This window comes from Athene noctua, chromosome Z, assembly GCF_965140245.1.
Source record: "Athene noctua chromosome Z, bAthNoc1.hap1.1, whole genome shotgun sequence".
Classification (NCBI taxonomy): Eukaryota; Metazoa; Chordata; class Aves; order Strigiformes; family Strigidae; genus Athene; species Athene noctua.
The window spans coordinates 74,046,481-74,070,193 of record NC_134077.1 but is presented as its reverse complement, the minus strand read 5'-3'; the positions used below and the strand labels follow the sequence as shown (position 1 = coordinate 74,070,193).

At 37.6% G+C, this 23,713-nt stretch overlaps 1 protein-coding gene across 3 annotated transcripts in view; it reads right to left on the bottom strand.

The window, feature by feature from the left end:
* The window catches only part of BDP1 (BDP1 general transcription factor IIIB subunit), a 53,498-nt gene that overhangs the window by 15,952 nt on the left and 13,833 nt on the right, over positions 1–23,713 (bottom strand). For 2 of the 3 annotated variants that reach the window (XM_074931555.1, XM_074931556.1), the window contains 19 exons: positions 22,620–22,776; positions 19,960–20,036; positions 18,428–18,569; positions 18,183–18,259; positions 17,479–17,623; positions 17,018–17,100; positions 15,739–15,964; positions 15,084–15,271; positions 14,139–14,361; positions 13,484–13,671; positions 12,765–12,975; positions 11,181–11,296; positions 10,248–10,461; positions 9,529–9,716; positions 6,792–7,008; positions 5,621–5,826; positions 4,256–4,649; positions 1,216–1,314; positions 870–903 (listed from right to left, as the gene is read on the bottom strand). In XM_074931555.1, the coding sequence (XP_074787656.1) occupies positions 870–903; positions 1,216–1,314; positions 4,256–4,649; positions 5,621–5,826; positions 6,792–7,008; positions 9,529–9,716; positions 10,248–10,461; positions 11,181–11,296; positions 12,765–12,975; positions 13,484–13,671; positions 14,139–14,361; positions 15,084–15,271; positions 15,739–15,964; positions 17,018–17,100; positions 17,479–17,623; positions 18,183–18,259; positions 18,428–18,569; positions 19,960–20,036; positions 22,620–22,776 (3,185 nt within the window). Of the gene's footprint in view, positions 1–869; positions 904–1,197; positions 1,315–4,255; positions 4,650–5,620; positions 5,827–6,791; positions 7,009–9,528; positions 9,717–10,247; positions 10,462–11,180; positions 11,297–12,764; positions 12,976–13,483; positions 13,672–14,138; positions 14,362–15,083; positions 15,272–15,738; positions 15,965–17,017; positions 17,101–17,478; positions 17,624–18,182; positions 18,260–18,427; positions 18,570–19,959; positions 20,037–22,619; positions 22,777–23,713 lie in introns of all 3 variants that reach the window. The other variant, XM_074931557.1, reaches the window with a different exon arrangement.

Below are 23,713 nucleotides of genomic sequence, written 5' to 3'. Positions count from 1 at the left end.
CCCCTCATCCTGTTGAGGAAGAGGAGTGGCAGAGCAGCTGGGTTGGCATCTTGCAGTCAGCCAAGGTCAGCCCAACACAAATGGAAAAGAAAGAGGTAACAATTGAATCACAGTAATCTATAACCTGTAGTGTTGGATCCATATTCCACTTCAGACTCCTAATTCCTAATCTCTATCCAGAATTCATCCCCTTGCCTATCATTAACTGGTCATGTTCAATAAAACATTTCCATCTTCCAAAGCTATCGTACTGAAATAAATTGAAAAAACAAATTAGGTTTCCTCTCCTTCAGCTAAGGCAGTTTCCACTCAATTTCCAGTGCTTCCTAGGAAAATGTATTGAGAATGTAATTAAAAGTGGAAGCTATTTTAAAAATTAATAGATCCATAAGAGTTTGTAACATATCTCACATGGAAGGAGTATTTGTTTCTGGAAGACTCTGACCGTAGTCTGTCACACATGCTATTTTACCAGTTTAGGATACTAAAAGCCAGAGACCTCAGAGATGACAAACCTATGAAACCACCCACTCTTTCTTATTACTCAGTCACACATCAATCAAGCTGTAAGCACGTGCAAGGTTTCCTCTTCTCCCAGTACAATTAACCATAGCACAGGAAAGCTATGGAACACACAAAGGCATATTCTGACCCTGGCAACAGAACACTGCAACACTTGGTCCCCATACTTTATTGAGAACAGTTAAGAAAGAAAATGATTTAAATCTCCTCCAAAACATGAAAGCATCCAGTATCTCATAAGCAGGTTTTTTTGTAAGATATATAAATCTCCAAATTTTCAGGAAGAATAACTACATATTGGTAGCAAGTTAACAGTGAAGATATGAACATGATTGTTGCATACCTACCTTTGTCCACCTCTGAATTCTCATGTACAGTTTCCTTAAATAAAAAGAAAAACAGTATCAAAGTTCTACATAAAATGAGTCCACACTTTTGATTTAATGCTTCTGGGTAAATTTCCTGCCCAAAGGTTACCCTGGGTTTCAAAGGGTATTTTAAAGGCTGACAATATTTACTTACATAGTTTTCCCATACCTGTGTCCCTCATACCTATGTGGGACAGGTTAAGAGTCTATTAAGCTATACTGTTACAAGCACACATGGCAACCATACACTGTCCACATAGCTTTGTCCATGCTATGAAACAAAACAAAGAAAAACAGACATTCTTACAGCTGTTGTGATGCTTACTTTTTCCTCCCTCTGTACCACCAACTGGACAGATGCACAAGAGAGATTTTCAACATCAGTAGCCACCTGTGCATCTGGTATGTTCACAGGTATTTCCAGCTGTAAAATAATTTTTAAAGTACTTCAGTTCATCAGCCCACCAAGAAAATCTGTCAAATGCAAATTTTTATAAACTACATATACGCACCAGATACTGAACATGTAATGGGATCCTTCCCAAAAATCAAGTCTTAAGTTACATACCTTCTGATTTAAGAAGGCAGCAGTTATATGAACTGGAAGCAGAACTGGTAGTGCTGCTTGTAACTAACTGGAAGCATCAGACAACCCAGAATCTTGGTTTTAGTTGCTTATTACTTCACCAAACCAAGTTATGTGGCTGAGATCTCTCATGGTGGCTGTCTATGTCAAATGGGTGTTGATAGTTTTCACATTTCTTTTGCTTTTTAAGTCTTCACAAGAGAAAAACTGCTCCGCCTTTTTACAAAGTATGACTAGGGAATAAATCCATCCACACACAGACACACAGTCACCCACCATTTTATCTACATTTCTTTTTCTTCTTCAACACTGTCTTTTCACTGAGAACTTCAGACATTTGACATCTTCAGAAACAAGGACATGAAATTTGGCAGAAAGGTTACAATATTTCCAGTCACGTTCCTATGAAAAAGACTGCTTAATCTGGGTAGCTTTTAAAGGCTTGCACTTCTACAGATGCTTTCCACTGATCTATTTAAATTTGACAACAGCTGAACAACCAACTCCTCTGGTATCTAACCGTATCCCTTACAAGTACTCATGGCTTTATCATCACCCCCACACATAAAGTATTTCACATCTTTGAAATTAAGGGATTCAGCAAAACTTTCTGTACAACTACCTTGCTGTTCATTATTGTTCTAGAGTCTCCCCTGGTGTTTTGACTGAGCTTTACATTCTCTTGCTGTTTCTCAGAGAAAGAAACAGTGTGATTAATTCAGGAGACAAAAAAGCATCATTTCAATGGGAAAAGAGAGAAAGATGACTAGTAGTAAACAAAAAGAACTGCAGTAAGTGGGAAAAGTAGCGATGAAGATCTAAGGCATGAATAGATCAGGTCAGATAAACAGATTTGGAACAAAGAAAAAAAAGAAATAAAGAGCTGTGAAGACATATCTTAAGACAGGATAGAAAAGGACAAAAAAAGCAAGTAAGTCATGTTGATTGATAAGGGGGGAAAAAAACAGAAAAATATTTAAACCTTTGAGCACAATCCTTTCCAAGCCCTTGAAGAGTCCACTGTTCCCAAACCTCAACAGTTGCCTGATGACAAAAAAAGATGCCTTTTCCTCTCTACTGACTGGTCTTAGTAGGTATGATGCCAAGTCTTGCTATAGTTTTACATTCTCAGCTTTTATTGTAGTTTAAGAATACAATTAAAACATAGGCCTGCACTCTAGGCTTTCCAACTCTACCAATGGCCTGTGGAGGAGTCAAAACATATAGCTTTTGAAAAAAATTAACAAAGATGTAGATGGTCTCTCACTGACAGCAGCAGGGACCAAGGCCCATGGATATGTCCATGTCAGACAGAGCAGGAATATCCCTGAATGGACTGCAGCCCATGGAGGACCCACAATGGAGCATGGGCAAGGAGTGAAGTCCACTGTAATGTCAAATTCCACAGCCTGAATCAAAAGGACAAGGGATGGAGTTTTTAATGGATATATGTTTAAACTTTTTTTAACCCATTATTTCAGTTCTATGCTATAGTAAGTACTATAGCAAGAACAATATAAATCAAGTGAAGACAAGCCTCAAGAAACCAGGCAAGTCTAGAGGTGACCAAACTGAGCTGGCTTTGGTTCCCAAAAACTCAAAACAAAATACCACCTCTCCTTAGCAACCACATAATACATGGAGCCCAATGCATGGACTTCACCCAAAGGACATCTGGTGGACATTGTAAAGGAGTGGTCCACAGACCAAGGGAAAGACATCCATGTATATATCAAAGGACAGGAAGAGAAGTTGTGGTTAATAAGGATGTACTGGATAGTGTAGGGCCTGAGCATGACAAAGAGCATGAAATAAAGAGTGAAGAGTGTACTGGGCATGTCTGGGATAAACTCAGTTTTCTTCATAGCAGCCCACATGGTGCTGTGTTTTGGATTGATGACTACAATAGTGTTGATAATACACCAGTGGTTTTGCTATTTCTGAACAGTGCTTGCACAATGCCAAAGCTTTTGCTTTGCTACTCTGCCCCAGCAAGGAGGCTGGAGATGGGCAAGATGCCACAAGAGCACACAGCTGGGACAGCTGACCCAAACGGAACTACAGGATATTTCATGTCATGTTCATCAAACAAAGCTCAGGGGAAGGAAGAGGAAGGCATTTGTGGTTGTAGCATTTGTTTTCTAGAGTAAGTCTTACGCAGACTGAGGCCCTGCTTTCCAGGAAGTGACCTGCCCATGGAAAGCAGTGAACAAACTCCTTATTTTGCCTTGCTTTCACATGCAGCTTCTGCTTCACCTATTGACCTGTCTTTATATCAATCTGAAAGTCTTCTTATCGTCCTTCTATTTTCTCCTTGTCCATGAGGAGATGGGAGTGAGCAAGCAGCTCTGTGTGTGCCTGCGGGTCAGGGTCAGTCCATCGTCCTGTTGAAAGTTTCTTGGTGAGAGGGATACAACACTCAGAAACATCTCCCTCACTCCCTTATTTCCTAATATTCAAATGCAAAATTGAAATGCTCCATTTGTGCTACCTTGGGCCCCAAAACACACAGTAAGAATAACAGACTGTGCCTACATTCAATCCCAACAAGCTGGTGAGCACCCTGCAGACCTATATAGTTTGTAAATATAACCAGACCTTAGACTGAGGTCATATTCTGTTCAAAATCAAGTGTATGTGCCAATTAACCTCCCTGCTACTCGCAATGCCATTCTTAACGAACTGGGATAAAACCCAAGTACTGGGAGATGGAATTATAACAAAAGCTGTTTAAACAATTGTAACAAAAGTACATATGCAGAAGCTAGCTACATGATACCTCCTCCATGGTTTCCTCTATCTGAACAGGTGTAGGCTTTGGAGATCGAAGACCTATAGGAACAAACACTGGAGCTTTGTTTACTTCATCCGGTGCAAAGCACTGATCTTCATCATCAGGCTGAAAGTCATCTGCCTCCTCCTCCTCCTCCTCCTCTTGAGAAGCCCGGAGGGTCACCAAGGTTATCTTTGAACTTCTGTGCTCCTTCTCAGATTTCTTTTTATGTGTAGTTTTCAAACTTTTGCCTCTAGTAACATTCACTTTAACTTCTTGCCTTTGATTCCCCTTATCACTGCAATCAGCCTCACACTCAGAGGCAGAAGAAGCAGCAGTTCTTAGCTCCAAGGTATGTTTTGGCAGTGCTATCCGTTTTGATAACCTTCTGGACTGCCTTCTAAAGTACAGAACAAAAACATGATTAAAAAACAATGAAGTCCAATGCATTCCAAACAAAGGGGTACTGCAAATCAAAACAAACTCAATGAATGAAAACAGATCACTGTGACCAACAAAACAATCTATTTACTGCCTAATGTATAGTAACAAAAATACCATTTAATCAGAAATCCTAATTTCTTCATGTATGCATGCACAAAGTACTGATTGTAAATATGAATTAAGCAGTTTTAAGAGTATTGGAAAGCTGCACAATTAGATTTAAGATAAAGAATTCTTTGACTAGAAAAGCATGAATTAATTTCCATTTTGAGGGATGTGGGAGTCACACACTTTTGATGTCATGTGAACATTTACAGTTGTCTTTTGCTAAAGGTATACTAGGAGCCCTGAGCTATGACACTTTAGTTGATCAGACTAATGTCTAGAAACTAAAACTGCTAGATTGTAATTAGTTATCTGCTCTGGTTTCTCAGACAGCAGTCTTCAATAATCAGCTGCTTACTGCTTCCATCCTCAAAATGATGAGCATGACCACTCTGGGTATCAAAAGTGATTCCAAACTTCCCCTCAAAAACATCCTTGGTAAACTGGTGGGGAGGGGAAACAAATAGCAGCAGACAACACTACCAGCACAGAGTTTGTTTAGGTTAATCCCACAATCCTTGTACCCCCAACAGGGGTACTTCAAAGTCCTCCCCTTTAAAATAGGAATTCCTGTTTAAATCAAAGGTGGACCCTGGGACGGGTCACTGGTAGTGCTGGCTGTGTTCATTTTATGAGAGTGCAGGCAGGGTGAGAGACATAGGGATGGATATCTGCATGGATCTGTTAGAGTTCAAATGGAAGACACAAGGACTGACATCCTGCATGCACTCATGTATTGCAGAGCTATGGTTAATAATTAGTTTTTAAAACAAGAGTTAAAACCAATTAGTCAAGCTTAGAAGCCAAAATTAATTGTTTTACCTTGTGAGACTGTCTGAATTCTTTTCCTGAGAGGTAGAAAGCTGAGAATCATCTTCTACTTGACTCTCTGACGGTATCTCTGGAGAATGGAGTCTACTATCCTGCCTGATTCTTTTATAAGATGGTTCTTCAACAGAGTCTGTAAAATTGTGTTTTCTTGTAGCCTCTGAGGAGGATGCAGCTTCCACTGTGTTACTAGAGTTTTGCTGAACAGAGGAGATATTGCTACCGTATTAAGCACCATACATTTTTAACTGGTTTTGGTGACAAGATTTAAAAAACTATGTTTAAGGTTCTTGAAAACATGCTCAGCTATCATCTCTGACAGCTTAGAACATTTTCCCCCATTTTCCTGAATTTTGGGCCTTCCAGCAGAAGTGTCATTAGATAGTATTATCTATGATGCTTAACTTTCCAATGTTGCTGCTAGTTAATAGACCATGACCATGCTGAACTTATCAAGAGCAGCAGCTCTTCAGAAGCTGGAAAGATGAATTAATTTTCTAAAACTAAATATTAATTTAAAGAATAATTTTAAGGAAAAAAAATAATTTTTCTGCCCTGGGAACAAACTAGGAGGAAAAAAACACCATAGTTTACAGAGCAACCTTTCAATATTATTTAAAACAGACACAGACCCAGAAACATATCCCAGAACATACTGGCTAAAACATGTTAACTTAAAGCACTTATCCATCTAGAAAATAAGGAACACCAGATAAAGTTGATTCAGGTATTGCAACTATCATTAACCTGGGCTAAGTTAGGCCTGTTGAGCTAATTTAAGAAGAACATCTGAACTCTGTTCACCTATATTTCAACTTTCAAGTATACTTATATGGATTTTAGGTAGTATATGATGTTATATATAGACAGCTGCCTTAATTTCCATTGTTCAATGAATAACAGACATTAAATTAATTGGTAACAATGTTAACGTGCATTTATGATAATGCAGACTTCTGACCATGTAAACTGTAAGACAACAGTGTACATTAAGTATGTTTTTAGATTCTAAGTCCATTTATCCAGCATCATTTCGAATAGTGAAAAGAAATTAAAAGAATCACATTAACCTTTACCAGCCATACAGTGGATTTCTGTGCCCTCTATGTTTCTAAACACAAGAACTGAGGTATAAATTGGCTCAAACCACATGATCAGCACTTACCATTGATACACCTGTTTTTTCTAACACCAAACATTCTTCTGCATTTTTATTCTCAGCCTTGTCCTCTTCTCTGCTTTCACCTTCTTCAGGATAATCTCTTTTTCTAGTAACTCTCATTAGGTTTGGCTTTGAGTCCCAGTGGGGTTCCCTCACTTGATGCAAAGCCTTTGTATCACTCTCTTTAATTTCTTCGCCAGAACTTAATTTATCATTGGACCTACAAAAATATTTTTTAACTTTTACTTCTCAGGAACTACAAAATACACTCTACAAGCTTGGCTTACTATCAAGTACCAAGTTCATTTCTACCTGGAAGTACTGAAGTGTCCTGCATTTTTATTTGTTTAGTTGGTGAATTTAAAAAAAAAAAAAAAAATCAAGAAATGTGAAAACATAAAAAAATGTGAAAAGGAGAAATTTACTTTTCTGCAGTAGCAGACTTTTCTGATCACTTTTGGAAAAATTTTTTGGAAGGAAAACAACATTACGATGTCAGGTAGAACAGAAAGTTTCAGCTGTACTACCATAGGTTCCCCAAATTAAGCAACCATAGGAACATTGTATTCATTAATTCCAGCACTAAAGGTACTACTGCTTTTGAACAGGATGAAAATTCTTACATTCAGATCAGTAAGACAGAAATCTTTAAAAGTCTTAAGTCCTGTCTCGGGAAAAGGCAAGAAGGACAATCCAGGGAACTACAGGCCAATCAGCCTCACCTCAGTCCCTGGGACCGTAATGGAACAACCAATCCTGGAAACCACTTCCAGACACATGAAAAACAAGGTGACTTGAGCATGGATTCACAATGGGAAAGTCATGCTTAATCAACTTGATAGCTTTTTACAGTGAAAGGACTGGTTCGATAAATGGAGAGCAGTAGATAGCATCTACGTTGACTTCAGTGAGGCTTGTAATACTCCCCCCAACATCCTCACAGAGAATCTAATGAAATATGGGCTGGATGACCATACTTTAGAAGTCCACTGAAAACTGAATGGCCAAGCTCGGAGGTTGGTGATCAGTGTCACAAACTTTAGCTGGAGGCTAGTAACTAGGAGAATACCCTAGAAGTCAGTACTGTGTCCAATCCTGTTCAACATCTGAGTTAATGCTCTGGATGATGGGGCAGGTTGCACCCTCAGCAAGTTCACAAATGACAGAAAACTGGGAGTGGCTGATACACCAGAGCATCACGCTGCTATCCTGAGGGACTTGGACAGGCTGAAGAAACTGGCTAACAGGAACCTCCTGAACTTTAACAATGGGAAGAGCAAAGTCCTGCACCTGGGGAGGAAAAATCCCAGGCTCTGGGGGCCACCCAGCTGGAAAGCAGCTTTGCAGAGAAGAACCTTGACATCCCGGTGGACACCAAGTTGAACATGAACCAGCAATGTGCCCTGGCTGCAAAACAGGCTTACAGTATCCTGAGCTGCATTAGGAGAAGCATTGCCAGCAGGACGAGGGAGGGGATCTCTATCCCCTATTCAGTGCTGGTGAGGCCACACCTGGAGTACTGTACCAGAGCAGCCCAAACTGGCCACAAGAGAAGCATGGACATACTGAATGGAGTCCAGAAAAGGGCTATCAAAGATGAAGAGACAGAAGCATCTCACCTATGATAAAAGGCTGAAAAGAGTGGGGACAGTTCAGCCTAGAGAAAGAGAAGACGTGGTGAGAGTGAGTGAGGAAATCTCAATGTATATCAGTACCTGAAGGGAAGGTGTAAAGATAGATGGAGCCAGATTCTTGTCAGTGGTGCCCAGTGACAGGACAAGAGGCAATGGGAACAAAATGAAACACAGGTTACCTAAAGAGACTCTGGAGACTCCATCCTTGGCAATATGGAGAAGCCATCTGGACATGGTATTAGGCACCCAGTTCTAGGTGACCCTGCTTGAGCAGGTGGCTTGGACCAGATGACCTCCAGATGTCCCTTTCAACATCAACCATTCTGTGGTTTTGTGAAATTCCATCATCACAGAAGCCAAGAAGACTGTAAGGCCCTTGTCACATTAGCACAAAGACTCTGGGATATGATTTCAATATAAGTCATGGAACAGATTTTAAACAGAGGCTCAGAGACAGATGGGAATCAGAAGCTAATTTCAGAAAACAGCAGATGTAACTTGATTTGAGGCTGCTGTCTATTAGCTAAAATTGAGCAAAAAAGTAGCTTATATCATAACCCAGAACTGTTACATGTAAATGGCACTAATCTGCCTCATACTGCATATACCTTAAAAGCATCCCTTCCACCAAAGAACCTGGACATTGCAGGTTATTGTATGAACTTCCACTGGAAAGAAAAAGTGAAGAGACTCAGAAGACATCTTGGACAGCAAATTCATTTTATGTTACTCCACCTACCACTTCTCAATTATAAGTGAGTGCAAATAGCATTGCTCAGTCTTCCTTCCAGTGGTCTACATTCATACATTCTTAGGGTACAGTGCACTATTACTGAGAAATGCAGAAAGCTAAACTCTGATTACTTGCTTCTACCCTCACCTGCAAGATACCTTCTGAAAAAGAAAACAAACGAGAAAAAAAAACGCCTCTTAAAAACCCTTCTATTACCTAAGGATGCCACCTAGTGACCTTCACAGCATGTAAAATGTAACAACTAGCACAGCTCAAAGCCTACACTTCAAAAAGCAAGTGCTGTATGAAAACAACTGGACAAATACACCAAGTTTTAAAAGAGCTTTTTTACTTTGTCAACAGGGAGCTTTACCTTTCTGTGGTATCCTGAATGCTTCCTGTAGCATCTGTAGATCGATGTTCTTCTTGTTCTCCCTTGCTGTGGCAGTTAGGTGATTTTTTAGAGGAACAGAATGTTTCTGACTTCATACTTTTCAGATTTATGTCTAGGTGGTCATTCTTGGCCAAATTCCCCACAGACAACAATATTTCCATGTTATCCTTAAGTTTGAGGGAAGAAAAACCCAACATTAGCACAAAATATATCACCTGTAAAATGAAGCACTGCAAGCTAATCAAGATGTTAACCTGAGACAAAACTTTGCTTAAAAGCTTTCAAGTAGTTTATGGCACCCATGACTGTTCCTTGTTCCTTTAGAGAAGGTATTTATCTCATGAAAACAGATACTATAACCAGTACAGTATTCCATTAGCAACCACTAAGGAGTTTGAAAGAAATCCAGAAACAGAAGTATGGCATGCTGGTTCAATGTATCATGAACGTGACTGAAATTTCAAAGTTTACATTAAGACTTTAGATTTGTTAACAGATGTCTATGTATTATCAATGTGTCATTAACAGAATTTTAGAAGATCTCATATTAGGATACAAATATCAAATAAGAATGTAATTCTTACTAGTCCAAAATTAATTTATGCATTTAAAACAGCTTATTTAGATGTCTTAAAAACAGCTGGTACAGAACAAAGCATCAGAAAGTATAGTCAGAAATATCTGAACAGAATTCTCACTTTTGAGTAAAGACATTCATCAGATTCTTCTGCCACAGGCAGATTCTCTCCTTTATTTGCTTCTTCCTCATCTGGAGTAGCAAGTTGTTGTGCCACTTCTTTTTCACTATATGCTCTCTCTAGGTTTGGTCTAGTTCTCAGAGATCCATCCCTTATGAATTGTCCTGGTTTCAGAGCACTCAGCATGCTTTCTTGGGAAGTGTTTTTTTCAGCACTAGTGAATTCAAAGCAAACAACCAAACCAAACAAACAAAAACAAAAATTAAAAAAAAAAATCACTTGACTTTGGTTGAGGTGGGGGGAAAGCAATTCTACATTCCTTAAGTCTTGAATCAACACTTATACAAGAGGGTTAGAGACTGTTATATACTGTTCTGTTTAAAAATCAAGAAAACTATCTTTTCAAATACATATTTCTCATTTTGGACATTATGTTAAACATGTGAGAAGGAATAACAAGATTTGTCAAGGCATTTTTAACATCAAGGAAAAAGTTGTGCTGATAACCATACCAACAAAGTATCTGCAGTCTAATACATGCTTAAGATCTTATTTTAACAAGAGCAGCAGTAAAATAGAAGAGCACACTGGGATCAATAAAAGACAAATCTCTGACATTTTGTAAAACCTGTATCTGTTACATGTATGATTGCTGTTTACACAAATACAAACCAAGTAAAATAAAAACTTGATCAAAAATTTCTATGAGCTCATACAGATCAAGTATATACCAGATAAACAATGACAAGTAGTTCAGCTCAACTAAAAATGTGCTCTGAAAGCACAGGAAGAAGCTGTCTGTAGGCACTGAAAATTAAACACTGGGGAAAGACAGGTAACAAGGAACAAGAAAACAAAGACACTTGCAATCGTATCTCATTATGCACCAGATGCAAGCTTTTCAAATGCAATTTTGCTAAACTGTAACCTCACCTGCTTTGTTCACACAATATGTTTTCAGAAATACAGGGCACCTGAGGTGCCTCTTGTGGTTCCTGCTCCTCTTTGCTCAATACATCTGCTTGACACAATACAGCTTCATTTTCACCCTTTAATTTGCAATTAAAAAAGCATGAAGAAAAAAAGAATCAAGCAAGTTTTAAAAACAACTGTGTATTTTATAAAAAAGTATAATTGACTGGTCTCTGCGCTATTTTCCCAATCTGAACCAAGAAAAGAATCACCTTATATTTATTGAGGGCAATCTCCCTGGGCACATAAATCAATTTATAGGCAAGCAAGAACATAAGCCTTCTTAGTCCTGGGCTACTTAGAGGCAGGCTCTTAAATACTATATGCACCTCAGCACTATGGGTAACACCTATTTAGCATTCAATCAACTCTCTATTACATGGAGCACTATGGGAACAAAATACTTTGGCAAATGGAAAAATCTTTGAAAACTGGACACTTGCACGGACACACCCAAGCTACTGTAACATAACCTCAGATTCAGAAAGGCTCGTTAGTTTTACTTCTATATTTGCCACTCTGGTTCCACAAAGAAGCCACTCAAACACATCCCTCACTTCAGGTCTGACAGCTTTATTAGTACAGAGGATCATCAGACCTGCTGTGGTTCTACAGATTTGCACAGCACACAGCAGATGTACATGCGTCATCTACAGGCCACAGGTCTCAAATAGCCAAAGCTGAACCAGAAGCAATCATTTCAGGTAAGGGTGAGTTGACACTGTGGCACAGAGGGAGACTACAGATGTAGTGCACTAGTACTCCTCTCAGAGTGTATCACACAAGTACTCCCAGCTAGCTCTACAGACGTTCAAGAACAAAACCAGCTATAACCACTCCAAGAAAGATGAGTCACTCTTACAAAGCTTAGCCATGCTTGAGATCTAAGGTAAGTCTACAGAGACATACCTACAATCACGACATGACTCATTAACAACCTACAAAAGGGTTGTAAAGAGTTTGTCATACTACAATGACTTTCAAAGATTTCAGTACTTTTTACAATGCCTAGTAAAGTATCTGTGGGGATACACAGTGTAGGTGAATGACTCAATTTACATGTGCAAAGTAGAGGAGTGTCAGGCACTGCAGTGGTGAAGCCAGTCAAAGTTCAAAGTAATAAGAACTTACTTTCTTACAGAAAAATAGCTAATCTCCTGCCTTCTCTTGATACTATATACTAGATTCCTCAACACAGACTTGATTCATCCAAACAGAAAAGATGAGCAAATAAGCTAATTTCTATGTATTGCAATCTAAACCACATTTTTAATCTAGAGTTTATCTTAAATGTGCATAATCCTTTTTTTCTATCATGCAATTCAATCAAAATCACATCTTGATTTTCCAGACGAGGTTAACAGTACAAGTTGTAGACTTCACTGATGTCATACCTGCAACACCTCAACATACCAGGGTCTGGGAAACTTCATCATCTAATATCGTATCTCAGCTTCAAGAAATGCAACTTAAATGTTCTAGTTTAACTTCATAAAATAGAACATATATCTAGGAACCAAATGAAGCCGAAGCACTAAGACTTACGATGACAGTATTGGCAGACTCATCTTTTTGCAATAACAACTGCTTTGTTTCAGGCTTTTTCTCCCTCTCATTTTCTGATGTGTGTAATTCCTTCTTTCCAACAGCTCTTAACAAGTTTGGCTTGTACCTCTGGAACCTGCTCCGCACTAACTGGACAGGTTGAAGAGATGTTTGTTTACTTTCTTCTTCAGTGGCATTCTTGCTAGCAATGCTAAATCAGACAGAAAAAAATTAATCTGAAACTTAATACAAAAGCATGCCATTAACAAACACAGGTTCATTATATTTTCACATGAAAAACAACTGAATTTTTAAAAGAAACCATGTAAAGGTAAAGTTCTGCTGAGTTTAAGTTACAAACACAAAACTTTGTTTAAGCAAAAATTTCAAAGCACTGGTCTCCTAACTATTTCCACAACACAACTAACATTAGCATTTACTGTCTGCTTATTACTATACAGCAATTTTTCTCTGATAAGCAAACTAGTATTGCTCTGCTTACATGAAATTAAACTAGTGTTTCAGATGATGAATGAATGCTCAGTAATGCTTGGCATGAAAGTAACTGGAATTTTAGTAGCACAAGTGTCAAAAGAGAACTGAGATTTTGTTCAGTATTTTTATTAAATTTTGTCAGTTAGCAATCCATTGGCACAATGACTTCCTTTTAAAATACTTTCATTGTTACAGTCAAGAAACAGAAGTAGATAAGCCCTTACCCTGCATTAGTAGTTGAAGTGTCATCTTGGTTAATTTCAGGCAGACAAAACTTGAGTTCACCATCCTTTGGTCTTGAAAATGTCTCTGAGGACTTACAACTTGGTCTTTCAGAAACCTGATGAGAGCCAAGTGACTTCTCCTTTCCTAAGGATTCCAATGGTTGCTGGACTTCATACTTTTCTGCTTTCTAAAAAAATGTAAACAAAAGAACCAGAAAAGGTCATGATGCTAAACCAAAAGGAGACACTATGATGTCCACAAAGTTCAGTATTAATCACTCTCTGAAGTGTTTCCTGTAAAAACCCCTCCATCACTGCTCACTAATAATTTCCGTCTTTCCAGGACAAACACACATTTGTTTCTTTTAAACAAAGTAGCTTGAAATCTAGATTTCTTCTTTGCCATTGTCTATCAATACTTTTCTTTCTTCACTGTCAATTCTACAAGGCCACCTCAGCTCAAAACCACACTGGATACATAAGAGATATCAAATGGATGTAATTTTTGCTCTTACATGAACAGGAGATTTCAGGTAGAAAATTGCAGCTTTTGAAAAAAAAAATTAAAAATTATTAACTTTGTAGTTTTTAAAACATCAGTATTTCATTTCACAAACCAAAAGCTCAAATATAACTAAAGAAAAAAGTGCCTCACGTCTGTATCAGGAAGGATGCTACATTCACTGTCATGCTGTGTCAAACTTTCTTCCTCGTTGGTATCTTTCTGTGATACACCTTTATTGTTTACATCCAGCACTTCCTTTCTATTAGTTGTCATTCTTAAATTTGGCTTGGGTCTCTGGAATCGACTCCTCAGCAGTCGAGATGGACATGATGATACAACAGTTTTCTCCTCTTCCTTTCGAGGATCAGACTCCCTACAAAAACAAATAAAAGAACAATCAAAGGCATGGGACAACAGTGGTCCTCCAATATGTCACACACGTCATACTTGTATGTAGCTCTCCAATACAATAGCCAAGTATAAAAATCCTTATCTTTCTTAAGAGCAATAACAGAGTTACTGACACTGTGAAAAAAGATCCAATAAAGGACATTGATCATCATTAAAAATCTGTGTACCTTATAAACAGGTGAGAAAAGTTTAAAAAAGGTGCCATTTCAGAACTGCAACTTCCAGTCACACTCTATGAGAAATACAAACATTTTACAAATGTCTCTGTCTAATTGTGTTTAAAACTATCCAGAAGACTTGCAGTGCAGTTGTCGGGTTTTTTTAAAGGATACTAACAGAAAACCAAACCCTATACTCAAGGATTTACATAAGCATATATGGATGCACTGTTGGGACCAACATGGAGAAGATAGCCACAGGAACTAAGCATCAGAAAAATGTTTTTATTTGAAAACTGGGCTCACAGTCTAAAGATCAAATTAACATCCAACAGCATATAAATTTAGTGCTTTCAAGCTCTTGGGGTTTTGTTTGTATAAGTCTAGTACTGTCGATTAAACATTTCATTATGGATATAAAACTCATTATTAATGCTGGAGTAGCATTACGTAGAAGTGTAGAATAGCTAGGGATATCGATGATTTTGACACATCCCTTCTCTCCATTTAAAAAAAATAACCTTACCGTGTACTGAAATCTGAAACCTGTTTCAAGATATCTGACAATCCCTTTTCATTTTCATAGCTTCCTGCTTCCAAGGACTTGTTTTGGGAACACTGCCTTGTATGTACTGAGTTCATCTCAGAATTTGTAGAAACATCCTCTTCTAATATCACACTGCATTGCTGAATGTCTTCATGAACAGTCACATCCTAAAAGGAATAAAAATTTCACTCTATTAAGATGAAAGATTTGCTCAACCCTTCTTTTAGAAGAGCAAGGGGAAAATAAAAGTTTTAGTACCTTTTGCAAAGATCTCTCTTGCTTACTGTGCATCCAACTAATATCAGTAGGTACTTTAAAAGTAAAAATTTATTGTTTTTTATATACTATCTACAGTGATCTCTTTTCCAAGAGACCTTTTTAATCTGCACTTCTCTTTTCAGATATCTCACAAATAACACAACAAAGTGAGATATAATCCATCTATCCATGGAAAACAGAACCCAAGTGAAAGCATGAGGAAATTTTATGACAATTCAGCTCATTCTGAAAGAATAAACAAATCATGGAAAGGCTACAGTTACAAGTTATGTGGTATGTACCTGTATTTTTGTTAAAGGCTTCTACTTTGGATCCAGCAAAATAAGGTACGTAAGCAACTGCTCAAGAAACTTACTTTTTTGAGGCTTGGATCATCGTTTTCATCTGTATGGTGTATCACACCTTTCTCTACTTCATCTTCAGTCTTCTCTTCAGGATCCTTTTCATCTGTCAGGTCTTTTTGCCTTGCAACAGTTCTTTCCAGATTTGGTTTTGGTCTCTGCACTCTGCCTCTCTTTAGAGATGTTGGCTTCAGCACACTCTGTTTCCTGTCTTCTTGTAAACTAGATGTTTTATTACAGCTGGAAAAATACATAAGATCCATAAGTACACACCACATCTGAGAGGGGAAGGAGTCTCGGAGAAGTGATTTTGTGGTTTGTTTTTTTTTAACAGTTATTAACATACACTTACCTAAAATGGAGCTGTGCATTAATAACTTCATGAAGCAATAGTTAGAAGTGTATCTGCTGAAGACTGAAAAGGTACCTGTCGAGTTTATACTTATGTTTGCCCTGTTCTTTTCACACTGGAGACAGGATACCACATTAGACAGACCTTTTTCTTACCCATAATGGTTATAGTATTCCTATCTGGTCTAAAGCCAGAATTTGATGAAGGGTCAAAAATCACATTCAGAAAATACGTAATTTCATAATCTTACTGAAGAAAAGTATCAGATACACATTATTACAACTGTCAGATGCTTCTATGCTTTTTTACCCTTAACCCAGATTATCTCTGTCCATCCTCTTCATCCACCTCCCCTTTACAAACAAAAGTTTGGGCGTTTTTTTTTCTTTTGGGTGTGGGTTTCTTTTGTTTTGGATGGGTTTTTTTTTTAACCATCCCTCCTGTAAAATGTAGTCCCCCTTTTACCCTACAGCTGCCTTTTTTCCACTGAACAGAAATAAAAGAAACAATTCTTAATTAGCATGTGCATTAAACTGCCCACACTGGAATTTTTTCTCCTAATACTAGACTCCTATAACTTAACTACACTTTAGAAACAAACACTTATTCCTATAGTTTAAATACCTAACCAGTGAAGCTGATGCATTTCAGTACTAAAGCTAGTGGGGAAGGCTTGTTTTAGTTTTCAAGGGTCTTAATTTTTCAGGGGATTTTTTAGCATTTATCATGACATCCTATTTAAAAGTACTGCTTTAAAACTAAAAATTTTTAAACTGTTTCATGCATTAAAAAAGATTCTTATATTCTTCTCCCAATTTCTGTCTCTCTGCCAAGTTTCTGAAGAAACATCTGTAAGTACCACACAATGTAATACTACCAGAAGTGAAAAGGATGGCAAATTGCTGGAAAGCAGCACATGTCTTCATTTTTCACATACTTACTGAGAGACTGTCTCCAGGACTTTATCATCTCTTTCTGCAGCTTCTTCACTGGTAGCATCAGAACTACTACTTTGGTCAGTGTTCTGAAATGGAACAGAACATTAAGACATTAACTCTCTAAGTACAACATTACAGACAACATAACTGTGCATAACAGGATACAACATGGATTGTTTACAACAGACACAACCAATTACAGAGTACATTTCACATAGTCAGAAAGGTGCAGTAAAATCTAGATCAAACAACTGAAGTTGCATTCACTGCAGGACATGAAAGATAACTGGCATCTACTGTTTGTATGAGAAGCTCACAGCTTAGCTGAGGCCTCACTGTCACAAAATCACAGTGTCACTGCAGGTTAAGTGACTGATTCCCAGTCATACTCAGGGAAAAACAAAGAAAAAAAAAATTGCTGTTGCATCCAGCAGCTTTTTAGCTAATATATTATCTCCAGTTACCTTTTTGGATTTCTCCTTAGGCTGTTGATCATTTCCTGCATCTTTTTCAAGCTCCTTCCTTCCAGATGCTCCTGTAACATTAGGCTTAAATCTCTGTCGACATCCTCTAACTATTGCTTTTCCAGTTAAAGATTTTTCAGGTTCTCTGTACAAAGGATCCACAACAGTGACATTTACTCCATAATACTCAAGTCCATGTAATATCCAGTAACTTGCACAGCTTTCTTTACTAGAATCGGGTTCTCTTACCTCACATGAGAGCCAAACTTTTAGTCTTACAGAGTGTGGAAACTCAATTTATTTTCCTATTAAAAAGGTATGAAGTTACCACACAGGGGAGGAACTTAACTAGACTGCATACCACAGCTGTTTCTGCAAGTGTCAGAAGCAGAGACATTAACTGGCAACTGAGGGTGGAAGGTAGGCAAAGCCATAGTTATCACTCGCCCATCCTTCCCCCTCACAAATTCCAAGCATAGTTGGTATTTCATAATGTAATGCTTTCCTCAGCTTCCCAGAAAAGCAGCACATACATTCTACCATAGTATCACTTGACATCACCCAAGAAAATGCCAAAGTCAAATTTAAGGTTTATATTAAAACTTCAAAAATATTGTTGTCTTCTTATAAGAGTGCTATAAAGAATAAATTAACAATTATAGTTGGTTAATTCAGGAGACTGGAGAAGCAATCTCAATACTTACTCAGATTTAGTATCCAAATCTGTGTTCTCTACCTCTGTGGTTTCATTTCTACTTCTTCTACTGTCTTCCTCAGAGCACTGTAATTGAGGCAAAGAATATTACTCTTGGACAAGTGTGCAGATACCTCAGAAGCAATTCTCAGAATACTACTTATTAGATTGTAGCTGGTCCACAGTATCAGCATTAATAAAAACAAATACAGCAGCAAGTCCATACCATATCAACCTATGTTTCACTTTTCTAACCTTTTCATCTGTGTTCACGAAGTCTGGAGAGGAAGATTTGACCTTTTTCTCTTGGGTTGCTGCTTCTCTCCTTGCAGATGATCTCATTAAATTGGGTTTAGGTCTTTGCAAGCGCCCTCTGTCTGCTGGCTTCTCAGTTTTCCTTAAGATATAAGATATTATTGCCAAAGAGAAACTTATTCTATATGGTCCAACATGTATTTCAAGAGCACCACAGACTGAGTGGACAATGCAACAAGACAGTAAATTAAAAAAAAAAATAATAATTACATCTTTCTGGTATTAGAAGAGATGCTACTACTTAATGCAAAGAGTGTCAAATAAACCTTAATAACTTTGCTGGCTTCCAGTGGAATATACTTAGAATATTTGAAGTGTTTCTTGATGCTAAATAAATAGGAATACCTCTTCCAGAGGTTCATAATTGATGTCAATGTGAACATGCATATCGATTTCAATAGAAACAATAGAAATCTGCTCCCAAGTTCAGCAGATTTGCTTTTTATACAAAATTTTTAATCTGTCTCTCCTGTCCTTCCATCTTCTTTCAAATCTCACTCACAGGCTACGAACCACTGTTTTCAAATACCCTGTCCTACTACCAACATCCATACATTATTGAAAAATGGGGTACATACATCAATCTCTGTACCCTTAACCATTGCAATAGTATGTCCCAGGATTCACACACTGTTTGAGACAGACCTACAGCTTATCACTCCCCTTCAGATTGGGACTACTATCTTTTCTTAAATTCTTCCTAGGACAAGACAGAAAAAACTTTGACAACCTTCACCATAAGAGCAAGCTGCCCTTCAATAAGGGAAAGACAGAAGCATGAAAAATTTAGAATTAACTAGTAGGCTATCCCTAAATCACTTTTGAAAAATTGTATCATGGAAAAGAAAGTCACTGATTGCAAAAAAAATGAAAGTTTAGGCACAACTCATTTAAACACATGCTCAGTTACAGCAGTAACTATAAGAAACAGTCACAATGATTAAATTGATAAAGGAGCACAGGTAAGACAGAAACACCTGGGAGTATCTTTTAAAGAGATGTGTCCCAGCCTGACTCCTGCCCTGACATCCAAATAGCAACAATTTCCAATTATGAAGGTATTAATATACCATACACATGATGTGTACAAATAAGCTCTGATGGACAACTGTGAATTTCAAAAAATACAATGAGGCCCTTTTACTAAAATAAAAAAATCAAGTTTCACAACCAAGGTTCACCCACAGAATGGCAGAATTTCAGAGAAATGTCTTGCTCTTGTTGACTGTAGAGGGGCTAGCTTTTTTCTAAGCTTAGTTAAGTCTTCTTCATTCCCATCTAATGTTTTAAATCTTAAAGCATTCTTCCACAGGGATCAAAATTTCTATCAAAAAACTTCACTGAATATGGAAAAAAATTTATTGTGATCTACCATCTAGCCCAACCTGCTACAGCCAATCAGAATTATATCCAAATTAAGTAAATGCAGGTTTAGCTCAAGTACCACTGCAAGGTAAAATAATTCTACTTACATGATTACAGACTGAGAATCACTTTCTGATGCACACTGTTTTTCATCTGGTCTACGTAAGTCATGCGTGTCCTTGTTCTGAGCAAGGAAAATAAAATAATGCTATACAAAAGAAACAATAAACACAGAAGAACTCTTTGCTGTATTATAAAGAAAAGCAGAAAGAACAAGATTCACAGAATGGTTGATGTTGAAAGGGACATCTGGAGGTCATCTGGTCCAAGCCACCTGCTCAAGCAGGGTCACCTAGAACTGGGTGCCTAATACCATGTCCAGATGGCTTCTCCATATTGCCAAGGATGGAGTCTCCAGAGTCTCTTTAGGTAACCTGTGTTTCATTTTGTTCCCATTGCCTCTTGTCCTGTCACTGGGCACCACTGACAAGAATCTGGCTCCATCTATCTTTACACCTTCCCTTCAGGTACTGATATACATTGAGATTTCCTCACTCACTCTCACCACGTCTTCTCTTTCTCTAGGCTGAACTGTCCCCACTCTTTTCAGCCTTTTATCATAGGTGAGATGCTTCTGTCTCTTCATCTTTGATAGCCCTTTTCTGGACTCCATTCAGTATGTCCATGCTTCTCTTGTGGCCAGTTTGGGCTGCTCTGGTACAGTACTCCAGGTGTGGCCTCACCAGCACTGAATAGGGGATAGAGATCCCCTCCCTCGTCCTGCTGGCAATGCTTCTCCTAATGCAGCTCAGGATACTGTAAGCCTGTTTTGCAGCCAGGGCACATTGCTGGTTCATGTTCAACTTGGTGTCCACCGGGATGTCAAGGTTCTTCTCTGCAAAGCTGCTTTCCAGCTGGGTGGCCCCCAGAGCCTGGGATTTTTCCTCCCCAGGTGCAGGACTTTGCTCTTCCCATTGTTAAAGTTCATCAGGTTCCTGTTAACTCATTTCTTTCTTTATTCATTGTGCAAAGGTGACAACAGACTCCTTATTATCAGCTATCACTACCTGCAGGTCTAGTATTTAAATTATTTTCCTAGAGAGCACTGACCATCACTCAAAATGAAAAAAAACCAATTTGAACAATATATCAAACTAATCACAATCACAGCAAAGATTTTATGGAATCTATTTAGTGAATTAAGGTAAAAGCCCACTGCATAAAAACATTATTTCTCTATTTGATTTACCTCTTCAATAATGTTTATAGAATTATGTTTCACATCACTGGTTGGCTGAATATTTCTAGTTGTAGAAATAGTCAGTGATTGTTTACATACTTTTAAAGTAACTTAACCACAGCAGAGAGAATTAGAACTGACATAAAAGCTCTTTTGAAATTATTAGTTTTAGAGGTTATTATGCCTTTTTCTCTTGTCAAACAGCCATAATTAATCAGGCAGAGACCTTAGCTACCCAGGCTACCAACACCACTATAACAGGCTGGTGTATGTAGCACATTGCCCTGTCCAGCTCACTGATTTTTATATATATTCTTCTAACTAATATCAGGAAACTGTGTTACAACATTTCTAAGTACAGGCTTTTAGTATTTTCAAAGACCTTAAGTAGAGATGATTTTCCATTAAGACAAAATTTTAGGTAACAGTATCTAAAATAAAGGCCAAAGGACAAGTAATTTACCCATCACATTAGGGAATCACCAACACTTAGAATTTCCTAACCTCTCACCACAGACTTTAGCCGTAAGATCACTCTTCATCTCAGAAAGCACAAGATAAAGTAATTCATTCCCCCTCAGCATAAGTCTTTAAAGAGTATGATACTAAGTTCCAAAAATGACAATGATGCAAGGATAGAAGGATGATCATAGGAATGGAACTTTCTCTATATGAGGAGAAATGTAAGATTAGGATTCTTTGGTTTGAAAATCACTGGAGAGAAGAAAAAGTGGCATTATAAACAAGAGTAGCTTGGAGACGATGAACAGGAACATAACAATGGAAGTACAGTGCCTATTAAACTATCAGGCATCAGGCTTAAAACAATCCAAAGAATACATTTTTCATATTAAATGAATAATTAAAGGAATGAACTCTCAGCTGTAGTACACAATTTACCACAAAGATACAGACAGATGCAAAAATCAGCTAGACAAACTCGTGAGAGGTACATCAAAGACTTCAAAAGAAACCAGACAATCTCAGGAAGCTTCTAAACTGCTGGACCTGATTAGAACACACCCAAAAGAAAGACGATTTAATCTTGGTCCGGTTTCTTATATCTTTCCTGAAACACCTCATGGCAGCCAGTAACAGTGGACAAGACTTTATACAGGTTTTCATTCTGAGGCAACACAACCAACCCAGTGCTCATCCTTCTTAAATAAGTTTCCAACATCATGCTAGTAAATGTACGCCAGCAAATCTTGTTCCAAGATTTTACTGTTGATATTGTATTGTTTCACTTTTGAATGCCTAAAATCGTTCAGCTGTTAAAACTGTGACATAAGCCAGGCATGCACAGTATACTCTCTGATTAAATTTAGTATAACAGACAACCCATAAAAGCCAGACAAAGTAATAGTATTTAAATTTTGGTGAGGTTCTCAGGCTTGTTACTTTTTTTTCACCCAGTGGTAAAAACATCATAAAACCAATCAAAACCCAGCTTTGATCTACAAAAACACTTTTAATGGTAAAGAGGAAGATCTTAAGAAGTAAGAACTACATAAAAAATAAAAATACCTTGGTTTCTCTAGTTTCTTCAGGTTGTCCCTTGCTTCTAATCTTTGAAACCAGTAACTCTGAAATCTGGCTCTCCTGTGATGTATCATCTCCAATATCTAGGGTTCTCAGTTTAGCAGATTCTATTTCTAGTACAACATAATTGCTATCTTCAAAGCTGAAATCAACAAAAGCACACAAAAAATTCTATCAGTGTATTGTAAGGAAAAAGCTATTATTTACAGATAGATCAGAATAATTATGCAATTTTGACATTAAATAATTACATGTGTTTGAAAGAATCTGACAAGTTCAGTGATATTTGCAGGATGAGCTTTAAAACAACTTTTGTACTTTTACAAGGCTATTACAAGATGACATTAAAATCCCATTTAAAAGACTATATAGCTTTTTAAAACAGACTTTACTAACATAAACACTGTATGGAGAAGCTTTTCCCCCCTAATCTTCTGTAACAATCTGTGTTGCGTTCAACGACAAATATAGTTCCTTTATATGCTTCCAATGAGGTTTAAAGCACATGAAAGTTTCTGGAAATCTGTATGGAATAACAAACAATTACAATACAGCTAAATACAACAACACCCAAAATTCTGAAGAAGCGTAACAGCTTCATAATGACTTTTTAGATTTACCGCTTTCTTATATAACAAGTTTAATAAAACATTCACTTTCTAGTAAAAGAATGCCCAAAATTGAAACCAAAGCTTGCCTCCCAAGCAACTTTCCTTTCCCACAAGAACCATTTTATTAAAAACAGATACAAATTCCAAGTGTATAGCAACACTATAGCAGCATTACCAAGCAGTGCTTTGAGAGAAATCTTAGGAGTTAGGATAAGCCAATAGTCTATGAACACTCTAAAAAAAAAAAAAGTGAAAGCACTTTTGCGTAGGATTTTAGTATTAATGCAAACTAATTTTGCAATGGCAGCCCATCAGGGCAGAAAACATACTGAGAGTATAAATTAAAAACAGGTTACTAAAACACAGCACAGTCCTCAGAAACCAAAAACCTGCCCATTCTGTGCCAGTTAGCATGAGCAAATAAAACCAGTTTACTATTTTTTATTCTGCCTAAGTTTTCCATTGTAA